Raw genomic sequence first — 18709 nt, 5'->3', positions numbered from 1 at the left:
TAAAAAATTATAATCTAGAGATAGCAATAGATAAAGTACAATTAAATTTTCCAATTAATTATTTAGGAGTTCTATTATCCTCAACCATGGTCCGTCCACCAAAAATTCAAATACGAGTAGATCAACTCAAATCACTTAACGACTTTCAAAAGTTATTGGGAGACATAAATTGGATAAGGCCTTATCTAGGTATACCAACAGGAGAGTTGGGACCTTTATTTGATATTCTAAAAGGTCCATCAGATCCAAATTCACCCCGCATGTTAACTCCTAAAGCAAGAAAGGCATTAAAAATTATTGAAACATATATGGAAAACATACACTTGGATAGAATTGATATAAGTTTGCCTTTATTATTTATTGTACTACCAACAAAAAATATTCCTACAGGAGTATTTTGGCAAGAAGGTCCATTATTGTGGATACATTTATCTTATTCTCCTAACACTATTCTTACTAGGTATCCTGAGGCTGTAGGACAATTAATACTCAAAGGAATAAAAGCAGCGAAGGGAGTGTTTGGAATTTCTCCCAATAAAATTATTACTCCATGTACTATGGATCAAATTGATGAGTTAGCTAATGAGTTAAATACTTGGGCAATAATCATGTGTAAATCTAATGTTTCATTTGATAATCATTTACCATCTAATCCTTTGTTGTCTTTTTGGTCTAAGCATCCTGTAGTTTTTCCTAAAATGACAAGAAAAACACCTATCATGAATGCTCCAAATATATTCACTGATGGGTCAAATAATGGTACAGCAGCAGTAGTTACCCCTGATCAAACTTTTACATTTTTAGTACCCAAACAATCAGCTCAAAAGGTAGAGCTTAATGCAGTTTTACAAGCTTTTGTGATGTTTAAAGATTCTGTATTTAATTTATTTTCTGATAGTCAGTATGTAGTTAATGCTATAGTATCTCTTGAAGATGCTGGTAGGATTTCCCCTTCTTCTACTGTTTTCTCTTTGTTTTCCACTATACAAAGTCTAATCTGGGACAGAAAAGATCCATTCTTTATAGGACATATTAGGGCACATACAGGATTGCCTGGAGCCCTTAGTTTAGGCAATGATTTAGCAGATAAAACTACACATGACATACATATTTTCTCTACATTTGAAGAAGCTACAAATTTTCATAAAAGGTTTCATGTTAATGCTAATACTTTACAAAAGCGTTTTAAAATAACTAAGGAACAAGCCAGACATATAATAAAACAATGTCAAAATTGTGTGACATTTTTACCACAAGTTAATCTTGGAGTCAATCCTAGAGGACTGATACCTAACCATATTTGGCAGATGGACGTCACACACTTGCCAGAATTTGGAAAATTAAAATATTTACATGTTACAGTCGATACTTCTTCTGGATTTTTGATGGGCTCCCTTCATGCCGGAGAAAAAACTAAAGATGTTATAGCTCATTGCTTACAAAATTTTGCCACTGTGGGCGTTCCTAAACAGTTAAAAACCGATAATGGTCCTGGCTATACCTCTACCTCTTTTAAACAATTTTGCTCATCATTTGGTATTACTCATATAACAGGAATCCCATACAATCCACAGGGACAAGGCATAGTTGAAAGAGCTCATCAAACTATTAAAACATACTTATTAAAGCAAAAAGAGGGAATTGGAAGGGGGTATATATCCCCCAAAGATAAACTTAAAATAACGCTTTTTACTCTAAACTTTTTAAATTTGGATTCATCAGGACTTAGTGCTGCGGAAAGGCATATGTATCCAAAAAATGTACATAAGCCTAAAGTACTTTGGAAAGATATTCTAACAGGACAATGGAAAGGTCCTGACCCAGTGATTGTCTGGAGTCGGGGGTCTGTTTGTGTTTTTCCACAGGGAGAACAGCAGCCCATTTGGATTCCAGAGAGATTAACTAAAACAGTTTCTACAGATCGAAAAGAAGATGATTTGACTCAAATCCATAACAGCTGATATCCAGAACTCCAGCTTGGCCATTCTTACATCTGCGACAGTGATTAACCAGGATGCTTTTTTCAATAGCTATTTTATTATTGCATTTTTCCACATCATAAGGTTCTATTTTTATTTTTTGAGCTCATACAAACCTAGGTTAATGTTTTTCTGATCAGTTTTATTTTTTGACTGTGGAGTTTTTAAACATTGCAATGGAGATTTCACCTAGGTAAAGCTACAAGGCCTTTACTATTTTCTTATGTGTTGTACGTTTGTGTACACTCTTGTGTTTTGTGTTGTATGTCTGTATGTGCGTATGTCCATATTTCTTATATGAGGAGCGCTCATGAAAAAATGGATCCGAATTATTATTATTTTTTTTATTCACGTGATTTAAATGGTTTAATTTAAATTATGTAAACAGCTGTTAAGGATTGTTTTTAAAGGTGGTTAACAGATCTGTTTGTTTACTAATTTAAATTAGGTAAAAAGCTGTTAAGGATTTTTTTTAAAGTAGGTTAACAGATCTGTTTGTTTACTTTCACCTTTCCTTTTCATTATATTTAATAATTCTTTTCAGGATAATGTCTCTTTAGCATCATTGCCAGAATTCCTATCTCCATCCCAGTGCCGGTGAAGAACTCAACAAGTAATGCTCAAAGAGTCAACTTACTTTGGGAGGAAACGGATTTTGGGAGGAAATGGACATATTGATAGATTCCTCTGCTTTGAACTGCTTGCAGAACTTGTCTGGACTATGTAACTATCGTTTGGTGCAGCGAATTGTGGTATTGCTGGCATATCTTTGCTGATGGTGTCACCAGTGATGCAATTTTTCCCAAGGAGCCGTCAATTGGCTTGGTGTCGTGGCATTTCTGTATCCTCCTCCCTTCTGCTAGTGATGGTCTAAAATTTGGGGGCCAATGGCTTATGCTGGACCGGTAGTCAGTGACGGGTATGATCCAATTGCAGTGGTATCAACCTAAGACAGGAGGCTGACGCCTAAAGGTCAGTTTTCCGATGACGGGTAAGAACCATATGTTGAATTGGACAACCTACCAGGCACGGTCCATAAGCCACATTAACCTCACTCCCCCACTGGCACCAAGGCCAAATTTGGGGGCCAACAGAGGTGAGGCAAAGAACCTCACCCCCCCACTGGTGCATAGACCTATCCACAAGTATGGCTGTATGCTGGACCGGTAGTCAGTGACGGGTATGATTCAATTGCAGTGGTATCAACCTAAGACAGGAGGCTGACGCCTAAAGGTCAGTTTTCCGATGACGGGTAAGAACCATATGTTGAATTGGACAACCTACCAGGCACGGTCCTTAAGCCACATTGCTTGTTGTTTAATTAATCAGAAGGGGGGAGATGCTGGGAGCCATTAGCCAAGTAGGTATGACAATTTCCTTGCCAGCGTACCCCATGTTGCAGTGACATTGAATGTACGTGACCTTGCTCAAGGACCAAGGCAGATTAGGGTGTTCCCGGTTTTAAGATAATCTTGTTTAGGGCGTTCCCAGTTTAGGTTCCAGGTTTAAGGTTTAAGATTATTCCTGCTGGGAATAGGGCGTATCCTGCTGCCTGAGTTCCCCTTGAGTTCTCACGGGATTCAGACAGTATATTTTGGAGATAGAAGCCCAGTGGAGGAATTTGGGAGAGAAGGTGGATTTGGGAAGAGAACGTGGATTTCCCCAGAACGTGATTGTAGACGGCTGGTGTGAGTTCGGGAATAAAGAGTTGCTGTTTGAATCTACAAGCTGTGTGGTGGCTCGTGATTGTGTGCCCAGCCAGACTGTGGCATTTGTGCCCAGCCAGACTGTGGCAAGAGGGAAACTACTTCCATGTCCTTTCTCTAAGAGGACCTAGCTCAGTGAATTCTGCTCTGCAAGCACCCCACCAAGCACTTGGTAGCGTTTTAAGTAATTGCCCTGCTAATGTCTTGTCTACACAATGAGGGTCTTTCTCTGCTCTTTGCTTCCAAACAGCTTAATTGTTCTGGGTGATATCATCCGAATCACTGTCAAATCACTGTCGGATCTTCCCCTGCTTTAGGATTCCTCTCAGCAACCTGGGTTAGGGTGGATCTATAGTGAGTCTCCCTGTCTGTTGTCTGTGTCAAGTAGAAGACACCCACTCCCCAAACACTGTTCCTGACTGGCTTTCTTCCTTAATATTTGACCTGATTCCCTGACCTCTCTAATCGCCAAATCTCCTTTTACTCCTTCACATGAAGCACGGGACTTTGACTAGGTGGACCTGAAGACCTCATGGCTTAAATAAGGTGGAGGGCTGTGACTCAGAATCAAAAAGAAATCCTGTCTGCCCAAGCCCTTGGAGTTGTTCTGGCTGTAAAAATATGTACTAGAGAAATGGTTACAATCTTGGCACCCTTTTCTGACAGGCTGCATTCATAGTATCTTTCCAGTTTGGGGACTTGGGAGTTGGTGGAGCTCTGAAGGGTCATGTTTGAGAAGATAGGGGGCCATTAGCAGAACTAGGTAAAAGAGTTAGGACCCTCTCTACAACAGCAAACTCAGAACAGCAAGTACTTGGAATATAGTTACAGTTGGGCTACTTCTAAGCAGTTTTGTAGTGAAGTAGTTTTATCTCCCACTAGGGCTGTCATTTATTCAGGCCTGTAAAGGCTAGGAGCATTTCAAGCTGGCCATTAAAAACTCCCTCAAGTGTGAATTTGTCCTTGTCCCTCATGCACTCTCAGATTGCATTTACCTATCCTAAGCAGCAGGGGGATTAAATTGACTTCTGTTTGCTTGCTGCATATCTGGTGCTGGAGGTGGTGACTGGGCAAGAACCAATCTTTGTTCTGGAGGTCCACAGCTTTATTGACACACAGGCATGGAAAGTGCCCTGTCTGCACTGGGACCTCTGGGGATGTCAACTGTCTAGTTGCCCGATTGCCAACCCTGGTCAGATGCTGTTATCTAGGTCAAGAGATTAAAGATGTACCTCCTCTGGCACAGATCCCCACCCTTGACTCCCCTGAGCTGAAACCAATATTGTGTTCAAAATCTTGGAGGGGGAAAGAATGCCACCTGGTCTGCTTACCTGGCCTATAGGTGTGCAAAATCTTAGTGGGCAAGCAGCAGGCCAACAGGTGCAGGGTGCTGCCTGGGGCAGTCTGACTCCCTCCCTGACTCCTGCAGATCCTAATGCTTGGAATGCTTCCTTGTGGCTCTGGCACACGCTGACTTGTTTTCCCCTTTGGGTCAGCCCACTTTTATTTTGGGAGTGGAGTGGGGATCTCTTCTCACTTGGGAATTCTAGGGTGTCACCTCTGGCATTTGCTCCCACTGCAGAAAAACAAGTACAAATGCAATGCATCGGGTTTCTGAACAGCTGCCGAGCGCGGAAATCAGACAGTCAGCAAAGTTATGTGGGGAGCTGGGGCTCGGGGGAGGGCGGTGCGCCAGGATGGGGTGAGGGAGTCGGGGTCGGAACCCGGAGGCCCCGGGGACACGGGCCAGGTAGGTGACTGGGCGCTCAGGGCCCCTCCGGGCGGACCCGGATGCTGGAGAGGGCGGAGGCCCGGGCGGGGCTGGAGAGTGGGGAGGGAGCAGCTGTGCCCGCCGCCAGGGAGCAGGCGCCCTCCCAGACGAGCATGCAGGACGTGAGCGACGTGTGGCAGCCTCTGCGCAGACTTTTCCACTGCACTGTGGGTTTCAGCGAGCGCCGTCTCCTTCCCTCCAATCACAGCCCAGCCTCTGCGCAAAGTGTGCACCGGTCCGCAAGGCAGGGCTACGCTTCTATGCCGACACTTCGCTTGCTAAAGTCATTCATGTCGTGCCCCTGCTAGGGCGGTGGTCCCCATCCAGAGTTCCCTAGACCTTCACCGAACAACCTCAGATCTGACTACACGGCTGTCATTTATCACGAGCCGATGCAAACCGTGAGAACCAATAAAGCATGGCACGAACATATCAAAATGTGGCGAGGGAAGGCTGTAGTGTGTGCAGGGAAAACTACATAAACTTTGAGTTTGCATTACCAAGGTGTAACCTCTTAATAGTTATTCAGGAGTTTATAATCTGGTAATGGATGGCAGGTGGGAATGGAGTCCAATTTTATTTACTACACGGAGAAAGCTCAGAGGCTGGGCTGCAGGGTTGACATCGCACTAGACAGCGCAAAACGTTGCTTCTCTCGGCACAATTCAGGTTAGGGACCAGAAATTATTTAGAATTATTCAGGTCTTCTTAAGGGGTAACCAGAGAAAGGTCTAACAAGGGTAAAGAGCAAGCCAGGGCTCCTCGTTGTCGTAGGACCTGGGACTAGATAGCACTGATGCCCGCCCGCAGGGGGCGCCAGAAAGACGCCTCCTGGCTCGCTTATCCTCTTCCCACGTGAAAGGGGGCTGGGACGCAAAGAATGCGGCCCGCCCAGAGCTGACGTGAGCTGTGCTGCCGGCCCGGATACTTTAAAAGGCCGGGCGCTGCGTGTGGCATCCTGGTAAAGCTGGAGAGCAGGCGAGCGGGCGTGCTGTGCGGCGGGATCGCGGCTGTCACTGCGCCCGAGCATCCCCGGGCTTTCCAGAGCAGACAAGCCGGCCGTGCTGGCAGCTACAGTTCTGCGCCCCTCGCAGAGCCCGCCGATCCCCCTACAGGCTAGCGTCCAGGACTTAGCACAAAGCACGTTTCCCAAAGCAGCACAGCGAGCGCCCGACCGCGCGCCGGCGCACGCACCCCTACTTTCCTTTGTTCCCGGGGTCGGCGGCCGCTCTTCTCCCCACGTCGGAATCTCCTCCTGGGGTGGCGGGCCGCCGAGTGCAGCTGCGAAGATGCCCTTGGAGCTGACACAGAGCCGGGTGCAGAAGATATGGGTGCCCGTCGACCACCGGCCCTCGTTGCCCAGATGTGAGTGCGGCTGCGCGGGGGCCACGCTGCAGATTGCGCCGCGTGCAGAGCCAGGCCATTGTGTGCGGCCGCTTTGTGCCGGTGCTCCTCTGCTGGAAGCGCGCTCGTGCGGGCGCGGCCGGCGGGGCGGGGGCGGCGGCAGGCTGCGCCTCCGGGGCTGAACGGCGGGGGCGCTGTGGTCCCGGAAACGGCGAGCGTGCCCGGGCCCCAGCTGCGAGAGCTGAGGCAGCGGAAAGCGTGCGCCTAGGGGACTCCGGGGAGGCCAGTCCGCGCGCTCAGCGCGGGCACCAGTGGCTGACTGACTGGAGCAGGGGCGCGGCCCGCCGCGCCTTCACTCCTCTCCTCCGGGCACCCTCGGGGTTCCCTGTCTCCCTACCTTCCTCCGTTCTCTGCATTTCCATCTCCTCTCTCCCCCTTGCTATGCATTTGTCTTCTCTCTTACCTGCACATTGCTCTTTCTGTCTCCTCACCATATATTTATGTTTTCTCTTCCTTCTCGATTCCCGTCTCCCACTCCCTTGTCTCTGTATTTCCATTCCTCCCGCACTTTCCACGACTTCAGGAGCGCCCAGGCTGGGGGCGACAGCCATCCGGAACCAAGCCCTTTGCTCTTGGTTTGGGAAGGGTCCCTGGGTTGGTGGCTGCGCGGTTGGCAGCGTTTCACAAGTGCACCAAAAAAACAGCAAATTCCCGAGATCGGAATTTGCTGGCAGTTCGCCTCCCCGCCACGCCAGACGCCCTTGGTAAACGATTTGGAGGTTCCCCTGGGCTCAGTCTCTAGCTGCACAGAGTCGCCTCTCGGGCGGCTGAATGACAGTTGAAATGGCTCTAAGGCGATGCTGCCCTTTCAGGTAAGTCGTTCAGAAAAGCCCAACAGGTGCAGAAGGACGAACTACGTACGTGCTGGGCGTTTTGCTTAGCCCAGGTCGGTAGCCTGAGAGGCAAGGGTGGGATCCAGGTGCAAATTCTCGTGGCTTGCGGTCATCTGAGGGCACCTTAGTTCCAGATTGCCACGTTTCTCAGGATGGCCACCGCTGACAGTGACAGCTCACTTGGAGGTTTGCTGGGTCTGAGTCACGACTTCTCTGCCCAAGACCTGCTCCCAATGGGTGGCGCTGGCCCAGCCAGCAGGTCCTTTCTGTTGGGCCTGTGGGTTTGGGGGGAAGAGCTATCCTGCTCTCTCTCTCTGGGCAAGGTAGCCAGGAGGGACTGGCAGGCTTCTCTCCTTTCTCACCTTTTTCAGATAATCTGGGGCTTGTTTACTAATCTGGGGCTGGGTGAGGTCTTGATTGTCTTTCTATAAAAATACCCTCAGGGAGATTTGACCAGAGCCAGATGCAGAAACAAGTCCTGCCCCTCTCGGACTTTTGAATACAGTAAATATCATCTGTAGGGTACTTAGTAACCTGCACTCAGCCGCACAATATATGGGTTGTTTTCCTATATCCACGTAAGTTCAGGTGATGGTATGTATGCATGCACACAGACTCCCTGGGATGGTCCCCAGGTTTGGGTCTGAGAGGAACATCCTGTGTTTCTGAGCGGACACTGAGGTTGGTTGACATTAGTGCAGTAGTGATTATGACAGATGGCAGCATGCAGGAAGACATTTTTCAGGTTTCAGAATTCAGTCCATTAGTCTCCCTGAGCCTGCACGTATCTCACGCAGATGAGAGATCTGCCCAAGAAGAAGAATCACTGTCAGAACCATTCAGAGCTTGAGGGGGAGGTGTGTTGCCAAAGCAGATGGATTAAGATGCTTGTCCATGTCCGTGTCCCGCCCGCTCTTGGAATCCTTGTGTGTGGCTCTGGGGTGGAGTCTCTAACACATTCCTTCTTACAAAAATATCTGCAGCCTGGGTATTTATTACACCTCCTTATTTCAAATAGTGGTGTCTTTCCCAGTTTATGTAGTTATATTTGTCTTTTACTGGACTGGGGGAAGATGAACACTTCTCTAATAGCATTTGGAACACTTGGTGGGATTTCTTTCTCCTAAACCTGTTACCATCTTTATCAGTGGTCTCCTCCTTGGAGGTCTGCAGCAGATCCCTCTGAGGTTTATTACTAAAGGAGGACAGAGGCTGGAGTTGTGGCTCGTGGTAGAGTGCATACACCTAGCTTGCATGAGGCACTGGGTTCGATCCTCAGCACCACATAAATATGAAGATATAGGGTCCACCTAAAACTAAAAAAATAAATATTTAAAAAAAAAAAAAGACACAGGGAATGTTTCTGTTCAGGTACAAAGAACCGAACAACAGTAAAAAGCCCCAAATGGATGAGCCCAAGATGAATGATATTACTGCCCTTGAAGCACCCGGATTGGTGCTTCATCAAATGCAAATGGAGACTTGCCTGAATTTGTGAATCAGCTGAATTGATTAGAATTAAGTTCTTGGTTAGCAAGGGTCTCTTTTAATTTATCATCACTAAAAATTGAGCACCTCCTTACTCATCTAGATGATTTATTAGCCATTCAGAACCTCAGTTTCCTTGTCTGTAAGGTAAGTTACATTCTGTCTACTTAATTGGGGATGAGGGTATCTGTCCCTCTCAGTGCTGTGGTTCTGAGATAAGGCCTAGCACTTAGGCATTAGACAAGTTGTCATTTCATTGGAGCTTAGAGGGTATTATCACTGGTGAGTACAGTGCCTTAAACAGCAGGTATAAAGACCACATCTTTTTTTCCTAAAATATGGGTGCATGAGACAAAGCCAGTTTATCTTTACTTAGGATTTAGAGTAGACTGCAGAGGATTGACTGCAGTGAAGATAGGGGGATGTGATAGATTTTCTTCTAGAAGTTATTCCTGTTGATGGCATTCTAACTTAGGGAAGATGGGTCAGTATTCCAGAGAAATCCTTGCCTTGTCCTCAAGTGACCCCTGCAGTGATTCTCAGCTGAGGCTGCCCATTAAAATCATTTGGGTGAGATTTTGGGGAAAAAAAAATCCATACTGGAGCCTCAAACCAAGTTCAGAATTGCTCCAGACAGAACCCAGTTAACTTAATTTTTAAAAGCTCCTTAGGCTTAACCACTTAAAAGAGTCACTCTTTTGGGAAAGAGCAGATGAAGGATTCTGAAAGGGAAAGACCTAAACTGAGCCGTTGTCTGTCATTCAGGTAGCCATAATGGCCCATAGGTTCAGAGGACACTGCAGGGAGCAATTCACGTGAATTATGCTGCAGTTCATTCTTACAGTAGTGTCTATGGTGCATCCCTCCATTGTATAGAAAAGGAGGCGGAGACACTGAGACAGGAACTTATCCAAGGAAGTGGGGAGGCCAGGCTTCAAACTATTTATTGACTTCATGCCCTGTGTGCTTCCCACTCTGCTATTCTATTGCCTCCTAAAGTTGCCGAAGAGTCGCTATAAAATACCCATTGCCCAGTGTCACTGGTAAAGATCATGGGGCTGTGAAGGTTTAAGATTAGGTTGACATTAGTTAAAATGTGTATGCAGAGTAATTCATGTATGCCAATGCCATCGAACAGTGCAGAAGAGGTTTTGAAAGAGGTGTCTGTTAGCTGCATTCTGCTGCTGTTCAGTAGACAGCATGCTTCTCTGTGCTGCATTCTGGTCTCCCTAGAGCCAGCTGGGTTAAGTCTGTTTTTCCAGAAAGAACTTCTTAGGGTAGTTGTGTATTGCAAGCATCAAAGCAGGTCTTTTTGCACAGCTTGATTCTACCCTTGCTTGTGAGTAGGTCGAGGTGGTTCCTATAAATGGACAAAATCTCAGTTTCCTTGCATGCTTGAGGAAATGGGTCCCTTCTTGGTTCATAGCTCATAAACAGCCCCTTACATTTCTTCCCCTTGAACTTGTTAATTGAAGTGTCTCACCTACTTGTAGAAAAGAAGAGATGACTTAGCATCTTTTTATTGTTAAGGTTAGCAAAATATGCAGAGCCCCCGAGTAGAAGTAAGTTCAAGGGAAGTGGAGGGAGACACAGCAGAGAGTCTTGCCAACCATTTTGTAATGGTGAGTCTAGTGTCAGGAGGGCAGTTGAGGGCAGCTGTCCAGTGTCTGCTTTTGTCCACATGTTGCATGTTCACAGGGAGGCTATTCACTTGATCCAGGGAATGATGTAGGACAGATAAGGCTGGACACCCGAGGAGTTTTCATGAAGCGGGTTTATTTAAGCTGCAGCAGTCCAGAGGGGCTTCAGGAGGAGAGCTGGAGTTGGGGCTCAGGGCTGCAGCCTTTCACCCTCCATTTTAGAGACAAGCACTGTCCAGGTGGGGGATCTGCCTGCCTGCCGACTTTTTTTCATAGTGTATTTCTCCAGTCACTGTCACTGCAGATGCATGCTGACTTGCTAGCCCTCTTGCTTTCATTTGGAGTCCAGTGTATGTTTACCTGTAGGGAATGGGCACAGGTAGCATGCTTGCGCTGTGAACTAACAGAATGGTATGGCCAGCTTTTGTACACTCAGGTCTTTGCTCAGTGGTACCCATCACTAGGTGACAATGACCCAGGTTCTTCCACACATCTTCCTGTCCACCCAGCATCCAGAGCATGTGTCTTATGAGCATATAGGGTTGAGGTTCATTCTTGAGACTTGGTGACTTTCTGTGAGTTTTTACTCAAGGGACAGTGGCCTTCACCATCAGCAATTCTTTTAGCCTCAGTCTCCCAGACTGTAATCAGTGGTCTTTAGACAAGGGCTTCCTTCCCCATTACATAGTTAACATGTGTATTCTCTTATACTTTTTTGGGGGGTGGGATCCAGGGATTGAACTTGGGAGCACTCAACCACTGAGCCACATCTGCAGTACTTTTTTTCTATTTAGAGACAGGGTCTCACTGAGTTGCTTAGCGCCTTGCTAAATTGCTGAGGCTGGCTTTGAACTCACAATCTTCCTGCCTTAGCCCCCACAAGCTGCTGGGGTTATAGGTGTGCATCACCGTGCCCGGCTTCAAAGACTGTCAAAAATTTAAAATGTTATGCATTTATACAAAATGAAATGAAAAAGACTAGTATACCTTAGAAAATCTTGTCAGCACTCGTCATGCCTCGTCCTTTGTGCTGTAGGAGACGGAAAGGCAGGGATCCAGGGAGGGCATACATGTCAGATAGGTGGTAAAAAGGACCATAGAGAAGAGAAGAGACTGGGGGTCTAAGGGGATTCTGGCAGGGATAGGAGATTATAGGCTCATGCAGGCATTTGAGATGTGCTTTGAGTTTAATAAAGGGTAATGGGGGGGGGGATGGAATAGTAGCCAGAGATTTAGTTAAAAGGACATGTGGTTCCCTCCTTTGGCTGAGATCCAGGGGACATTTGGATGGAGGGAAGCTGCAGCCCCCTTTGAATCTCAGGCAAGAAGCCCACCCAATGGGAAGAATGGCTTCCACCTTGTCAAAGAGGGAGTGATGGTTTCTTTGGATTTGAAATTCAACCTGACCTTTTGCCCAAAGGCATTGACTGCTGTGGTGATGGTTTTGTTTGTTTTCTGCCTCCCAGATAGTCTACTGCCAGAGGAGATTTGTTCCTGTGATTAGTGGATAGACATAATCCCCGACTTGATAAATCAGTCAGCTTCTGCCTCTGCTTCCTTGGCTTGATTCCAAGAGAGATTCCATGTGTGCACAGCTGTGTGTCTCCATGCATGTCTAGATGCTCTTGGGTGGTGGCCTGTTGGGTCACCTGATGGGGATGGGCGCTGGTCTGGGGGAGGGATCAGTGTATGGATATTGTTTAAGGGCACAGGTGAGAAGATGTCAGCTGTAGCCCCTCTGTGATTTGTTAACTGCAGCTACCCGTATTATTGGGGTTGGGGTGGGGTGTGTCCTACGCCCCCTGGCCCTCTCTCTGGGGATAGATATGTGGCCCCTTGGTGCTTGTTTGCACTGCTCAAGTGCTTATCACCTGTGGGACTCTCCTTGTCAACGATAAGCACCTGTTTTCTAGGAATCTGTTTGTTCCAGGACCTCTGGAAACTGAGGGAATGTGGCCACAGGCCTTGTATAGCTTCTGAGCCTCTGGGAGGCTGTGATGGCCCTACTTGGTCCTCCTAACTCAGATCCTGAATATTAATGAGTAGGAATGGGAAGCAAAGCATCTGCCTGCCTGCCACTCAGACACTCCACCTCACCCCAGCTAGGCCCAGGGGCACATCCTGGAGCACCTCTGTGGTGTGTTCAAGGTGACCTCGGTAGGGATTTTGTTGGGTGTCCCACTTGGGCCTGTCCTCAGGGCTTGGCATTCCTTCCTTCCCACCCAGCTACCTTCCATCTTAGACTTCCCCTGGAGTCTGGGCCTCTGTCCAATTCTAATGACCGCCTGGGCTGGATGTAGGGCTTTCATAGCTCCTTCTGCAGGTCATGGGCCTGTGCCAGGAAGGGACAAGGACAGCTGGGCTGGAGTTGGCAGGTGGCCTTTGGCTTTTGGGAGCTGGCTTGTCACTGGGATACAGGAATTCCAGGAGTCTCAGGGGCAAGACGATGACCAAGGAGACACTGGGCCTTCAGTTTCTAGAACAGGCTTCTTTTAGCTGCTTTCTGAAAACCTCCTTCCCTTGTGTTGTCTTGTAGAGATTCTGAGGCATATGGGACAGTCACTCAGCAGCAGGGGCCAGAAGGGAAATCAGCATTCTGAGTCCCCGACCTACTTTCATTTGATAAGCTCTGACTTTTAGAAATTGGCTGTTGAATTTTTTTTTTTTTAAAGAAATCCTGCCTGGACTGCCTGGGAGGAGGTTAGAAGGTTGACGATTGGCTTCTCTCTGTCTCTTGGCTCACTGGACCACCTTCCATGTCCCTTTGCTACCTGTCCCCTCAGTTTGCACACTGGTTGGAAAGGGCCTCTCCCCACTGCTGACTTCCCCACCCTGAGCTAGGGTCCCTTCCTCATTTCCCCAGGAGCGCTGTTCCCATGCTGTTGGTAACTGGGATCCCCGGCTGGGTCAGGACCCTTCTTGTCAGATTGAGAATTTGGGACTGGTACTATTTTTGCCACCTTTGTAACTGAAAGGGGGACTGAGCTCAAGGCCTCACTGGGGCTTTGGCCACCACAGGGCCCTGGTCTGCTGGCTTATCGGTACTAGGGGCTTTGGAACGGAGAGTAAAGTACGTAATTCAGTGTCATTCTTCTAAGTTTGTTGTGGGGCATCGGACTCTGTTCATCAACTTGTGTCACCTGACCTGTGACTCATCTCTTGACTACTCTTTCCAGCTTGTGGGCCGAAGCTGACCAACTCCCCGATGGTGATTGTCATGGTGGGCCTCCCCGCCCGAGGCAAAACTTACATCTCCAAGAAGTTGACTCGCTACCTCAACTGGATTGGTGTCCCAACGAAAGGTGCGTGGGGTCCCCAGCTAGGCTGTTCTGTTGAGTGCTGCAGCCCTGCATGCCAGACCCCCTCAGCTGTAAAAAACTTGACCTTCACCTCCAGTTACTGGTGCCAGTGGGCAGGGGCAGGGGTGACCTGTCCTGGGGCTTAGAGTCTGATCTCAGTCCTATCCCAGCCGTGTCCCCACCGTACTGCGTCAACCACCCCTCCTTATCCTTTAGGTTTTGTCTCACTGGCCATTCTCTTTTTTCCCCACTCCCCAAATCCTGTCTGATTCATGTGTCAACTCCTCCATGAAGCTGTCTCTGGCCACATCATTCTGTGTGAATCTTTCATGAAATTAGTGTGGCCCATTAGTTGTGACATTCCTCTGACCTCCAGTGCTCCCTACTTTCATGTTGTCAGTGATACTTTTATGAATCTGTGTCTGGTCTTCCCAATTAAATGAGAACTATCTTGAGGACAGCGGACAGTGTTTTATATTTGTTGTCTCCTATTATGCCCAGTCAATTTTTCTTTTGGTGTTGGGGCTTGAACCCAGGGCTTTGTGCATGCTACGGTTGCACTCTACCACTGAGCAATGCACCCACTACCCCCTTAACTATCCCCTTGGCACCACTGTGAGACCCACTCACTTGGGTACCAAAGGCAGAAATCATTATTCCTATTTTTGCTAGACCTGTGGCCATCCCCTCTTCCACCATATCGTGATTGACTGGAGGCTGGCCACGTGAGATGGCCTCAGGTAGAGCCAGTGGCAGTGGGTACTGTAATTTGTTCTGGGAAACAGAGCTGCTTGCCTCTAGGCAAGGGATGATGACCTGGGACTGGGAGGTCCAACCTCTGGCTTCCATGCTGGATGTAGTCGTACACACTGGCGTGTGTTGGTGGGGGATTGGTTTTCTCTTTTGGTTGAGATGTGTTTGCAGTTGGCTGTGGGCCCCTGCCTCTTGCTGGGTCATCCAGGGCTGTCCTTGTCTTTCCGTCTAGTGTTCAATGTGGGCGAGTACCGCCGTGAGGCCGTGAAGCAGTACAGCTCTTACAACTTCTTCCGCCCTGACAATGAGGAAGCCATGAAAGTGCGAAAGTAAGACACGGGCTACTTGCTCGGGGTGTTGGTTTGCTTGGTGTCCAAGCCAGGTTCTGTAAGAGGGAGGGAGAGCCGGCCTGCAGTGTGGCTGTCCACTGGTGGTCTTCAGCTGGGTCCAGTGTTAGGGCAAGCCTCTCGGCGTCTCTGAGACTGAGTTTGATCAGTTCCCAGATGTCCTGAGGGAGCTGATGTGGGACAGACCAACAACAGCAGCCACATCCTGAGAGTGGACAAAGTCCTTTTCATTGGAAATCATCTGTTTGTGTTTGCAAAGGATTTCTTGCTAAGCCCAAGGCCTCCTGAAGCCCTTGGACGCTGGTGTTCAGTCCTGGCTGCACCTTTAGACTCAGCAGGGGAGCTTGTAAAGATTCTCATGCCGATGCCAAGGCTCCACCCAGGCCAGCCTGGTGAGGATCCGTGGGTGGGCTCTGGTGTCAGTTTAGTAGCTCCTCCAGGAGAGATTCCAGTGTGCAGTTAGGAGTGAGCACCATCTCCCAAGGGCGCCTTTAACTGTCTGCAGTGGGCCTCTGACTGGAAGCCTCTAGACCCGAGGAGGCCTGGCTGGCACCTGGCAGCATAGAACTTGAAGGGCAGGTTCTCGTGCTGGGCAAGTGGGGGTGCTCGGGCTTCCCCGTGCACAACCTGCGCTGAAGTGCGGCTTCTCTTCCTTCTGTGTTGCAGGCAGTGTGCCTTGGCTGCCTTGAGAGATGTCAAAAGCTACCTGACAAAGGAAGGGGGACAAATTGCAGTAAGTCTGGGGAATATAGCCGGCTTGGTCTCCTGCCCCCCAGCAGGGTGATGTCCTCACTGGCCAGAGTGGTACTGAGAGCCATTGTAGGGATAATAGAGAACCAAGAGCCTCTGGCCCTGAGGGTTGAGAGAAGCAGGTGACTCAGGAAGGTGGTCTTGGGATGGCCTTGAGATGCGGCCCTGCTTTGCTGTCTCCTGCCCCTCTCTGGGCAGCAGGATACCTTCATGGCAGGGCCTAGGTTGCTGCCAGCACTATAGCCAGTATCCCTCTGTGTCCACCCTCCCACTTCATGTCACTGCTGGTTTGTTTGCTTTTCCCACCCCTCCCCTCCTGTCCCTGAGAGCTGTAGCTGTGGGAGAGGGGAGGGCCACTGGGAGCATACCCCTGGAGAGGCTCCCGGCAGGACAGACTCTCCTGAAGCATATTTTTAGGCTTATGGTTGGTAAATATTATCAAACTCAGATTCTTCTCCCTCACCTTTCTCTCTACCAGGTGTTTGATGCCACCAACACTACTCGAGAGAGGAGACACATGATCCTGCATTTTGCCAAAGAAAATGACTTCAAGGTGAGCCAAACTTCTCGCTTTGTCCCAATAAGCTCCGGGAAGAGGAGGACACCTCAGAGCCCAGCTCCTTCCCTGATCCCTGCTGGGTCCTTTGCCTCCTGCCACCTGAGTTTTGCTGACTATAGAAAGGGTCTTCCTGGGGCAGGGCTCAGGTTGGGGAGGTGCTCCTCTGTGGGGAAGGGGAGGGATTGGCTGCTCGCAGGTGATTGTTTTATGTCTTTGGGACAGTCGTCCTTGCTTCTCGTATGTGGTAGTGACGTTGGAATTGGCCCTTTGTGATGTTTGTTGTGTCCTAACATATCTGCCTCACTTCCACCAGGCATTTTTCATTGAGTCCGTGTGTGACGACCCTACAGTTGTGGCCTCCAACATCATGGTAAGACCATCAGGAAGCCCCACACACATGTAGCCGCTCTGACTGCACAGACATTTGTAATCTTAGAAAAGTAGGGGCCCAGGTTGTGAGGTGGACATGGGGCGGGGGCAGAAGGGCAACGGGATATGTACCTCAAGAGCCTGCTGCCCTGGGCTGGCTCTACCCAGGGTCCTTGAGGAGACTTGGCAGGAAAGTCTTGTTGGGAACATGAGAGATTTCCAGTGAGGAGATGGGGAGCAGTTTCTGCAGGTGACAGGAGCTTGGCAGTGGAGTGGCCACAGGTCTGTCTGGGATCAAGGGCAGTTCACCCCTCCAGATGGGATAGGAAGCAGCGAGCTGATCTCCTCTGCTGAGAAAGTCTCTTGGGTTGTGTATAAGCACAGGTCTCTAGGACTTGACATACTGAAGGCAGAGTCTCCAGGCTTGGGAAGAAAGAGTGTAGTAAAACTGTTCTCCTGCTAGTACATCTACCAGACTTCTCCATTGTGCCAAGGGGAGCTGGAGGGTACTTGGCAGCATAGTTGATTAATTCTTAATTTTATCATAACTATTGTATTGTACATAGAAATGGTTTGTGTGAGGACTTTCTCTCAGGTCACCTTTTCATATTGTAGACCATTTTCTTTCTAGCTTAAACATATCAGAATAAGACACATTCATAAAGAAGAGCAGTTCTTTTTGGATAGTGAATGCTATGGTATTGTTGCATACAAATAGATCTTTTTTTGTGTATGTGGTGCTGGTGATGAAACCCAGGGATGTTCTGCCACTGAGCTAGATCCCCGGCCTTATTTTATTTTGAGACAGTATCTCACTAATTTGCCAAGGCTGGCCTTACACTTGCCATCCTCCTACCTCTAGTCCCTGGGGATTTCAGGCATGTGCCCCTGCACCCGGCACAAATATGCATTTTTAAAGGGATTCTAAACACACATTAGCTTCTAATATTGGTCCTTTTCTCCAAGGCAGAGGATATACTTATAGGCGTTGGTAAGAAATGAGTTCATATTTCAGGAAGAGCTCTTTGAATTGAGGAAAACCTGTTCAAATGAGTTTCAGTGGATCCAACGGAAGAGGCTCAAAGTACAAGGAAACAGGAGTTGAATAATCTGAAAAAAGGCCTTTGCTTTTTCTTTGGTTTGACTTTCCTTGTTCCACTTGGTAGAGAAGCCAGGTGCAGCTGGGAAACCATTTTCCCCAGTGAGTTGTTACCAATGTGCTTAACTAGCAGGTTTTTTTTTTTGTTGTTGTTTATGGACCTTTATTTTATTCATTTATTTACATATGGTGCTAAGAATCGAACCCAGTGCCTTACACAGCTAGACAAGCGCTCTACCACTGAGCCACAACCCCAGCCCTTAGCTATCAGTCTTTTATCCTTTAATGTTAACGCAGGTGGTCATTTTCCCCAACCCTCTGGGTGCAGAAGCCTCTTGCTTTGGTTAAATCTTGAAGCAGCTTTGCAGGTTAGGTATGGGAACTGGTGAACTTAGATTTATTTATTTTTTTATTGTGTGATACATGTTACCATTTTAGTGGCTTCACCAGGCCTTTAGGTCTGCCCATCTGTAACTGCACCATGAAACACCAGCTACCCGCTGACTTGGAGCCCTGAAGTGCTCCTGTCTCCTAGTTGTGATGGTTGTCAAGGAGAAAGGAAGCACAGGCATTAAAAAATCATGAATTACTCTAAAATCTGCCTGGTTCTTCGGACCTACTGTGCCGTTACAGGAGAGGGCAGCTTCACTGAGGAGGGCAGCCCTTGGAGAGGTGTGGCCCCAGGTCTAGTTAGACAAGCAGTTAGTCACAG

General features: G+C 48.1%; 1 protein-coding gene across 8 annotated transcripts in view; it reads left to right on the top strand.

Annotated features, from left to right (window-relative positions):
* Positions 1 to 18709, top strand: part of Pfkfb3 (6-phosphofructo-2-kinase/fructose-2,6-biphosphatase 3) — an 85641-nt gene that overhangs the window by 52346 nt on the left and 14586 nt on the right. For 4 of the 8 annotated variants that reach the window (XM_046442377.2, XM_046442373.2, XM_046442374.2 and 1 more), the window contains exons 2-6: positions 13998 to 14123; positions 15106 to 15202; positions 15887 to 15953; positions 16449 to 16523; positions 16843 to 16899. In XM_046442377.2, the coding sequence (XP_046298333.2) occupies positions 13998 to 14123; positions 15106 to 15202; positions 15887 to 15953; positions 16449 to 16523; positions 16843 to 16899 (422 nt within the window). Of the gene's footprint in view, positions 1 to 6402; positions 6822 to 7090; positions 7673 to 13997; positions 14124 to 15105; positions 15203 to 15886; positions 15954 to 16448; positions 16524 to 16842; positions 16900 to 18709 lie in introns of those variants that run through there. The other 4 variants (XM_046442378.2, XM_058578654.1, XM_046442375.1 and 1 more) reach the window with 3 other exon arrangements.

Source organism: Marmota monax, unplaced genomic scaffold, assembly GCF_021218885.2.
Source record: "Marmota monax isolate L192 unplaced genomic scaffold, Marmota_monax_Labrador192_F-V1.1 WCK01_AAM20220418_F8-fsc00072, whole genome shotgun sequence".
Lineage (NCBI taxonomy): Eukaryota > Metazoa > Chordata > Mammalia > Rodentia > Sciuridae > Marmota > Marmota monax.
The sequence above is the reverse complement of the archived record's forward strand: the minus strand, read 5'-3'. Positions and strand labels throughout refer to the sequence as shown.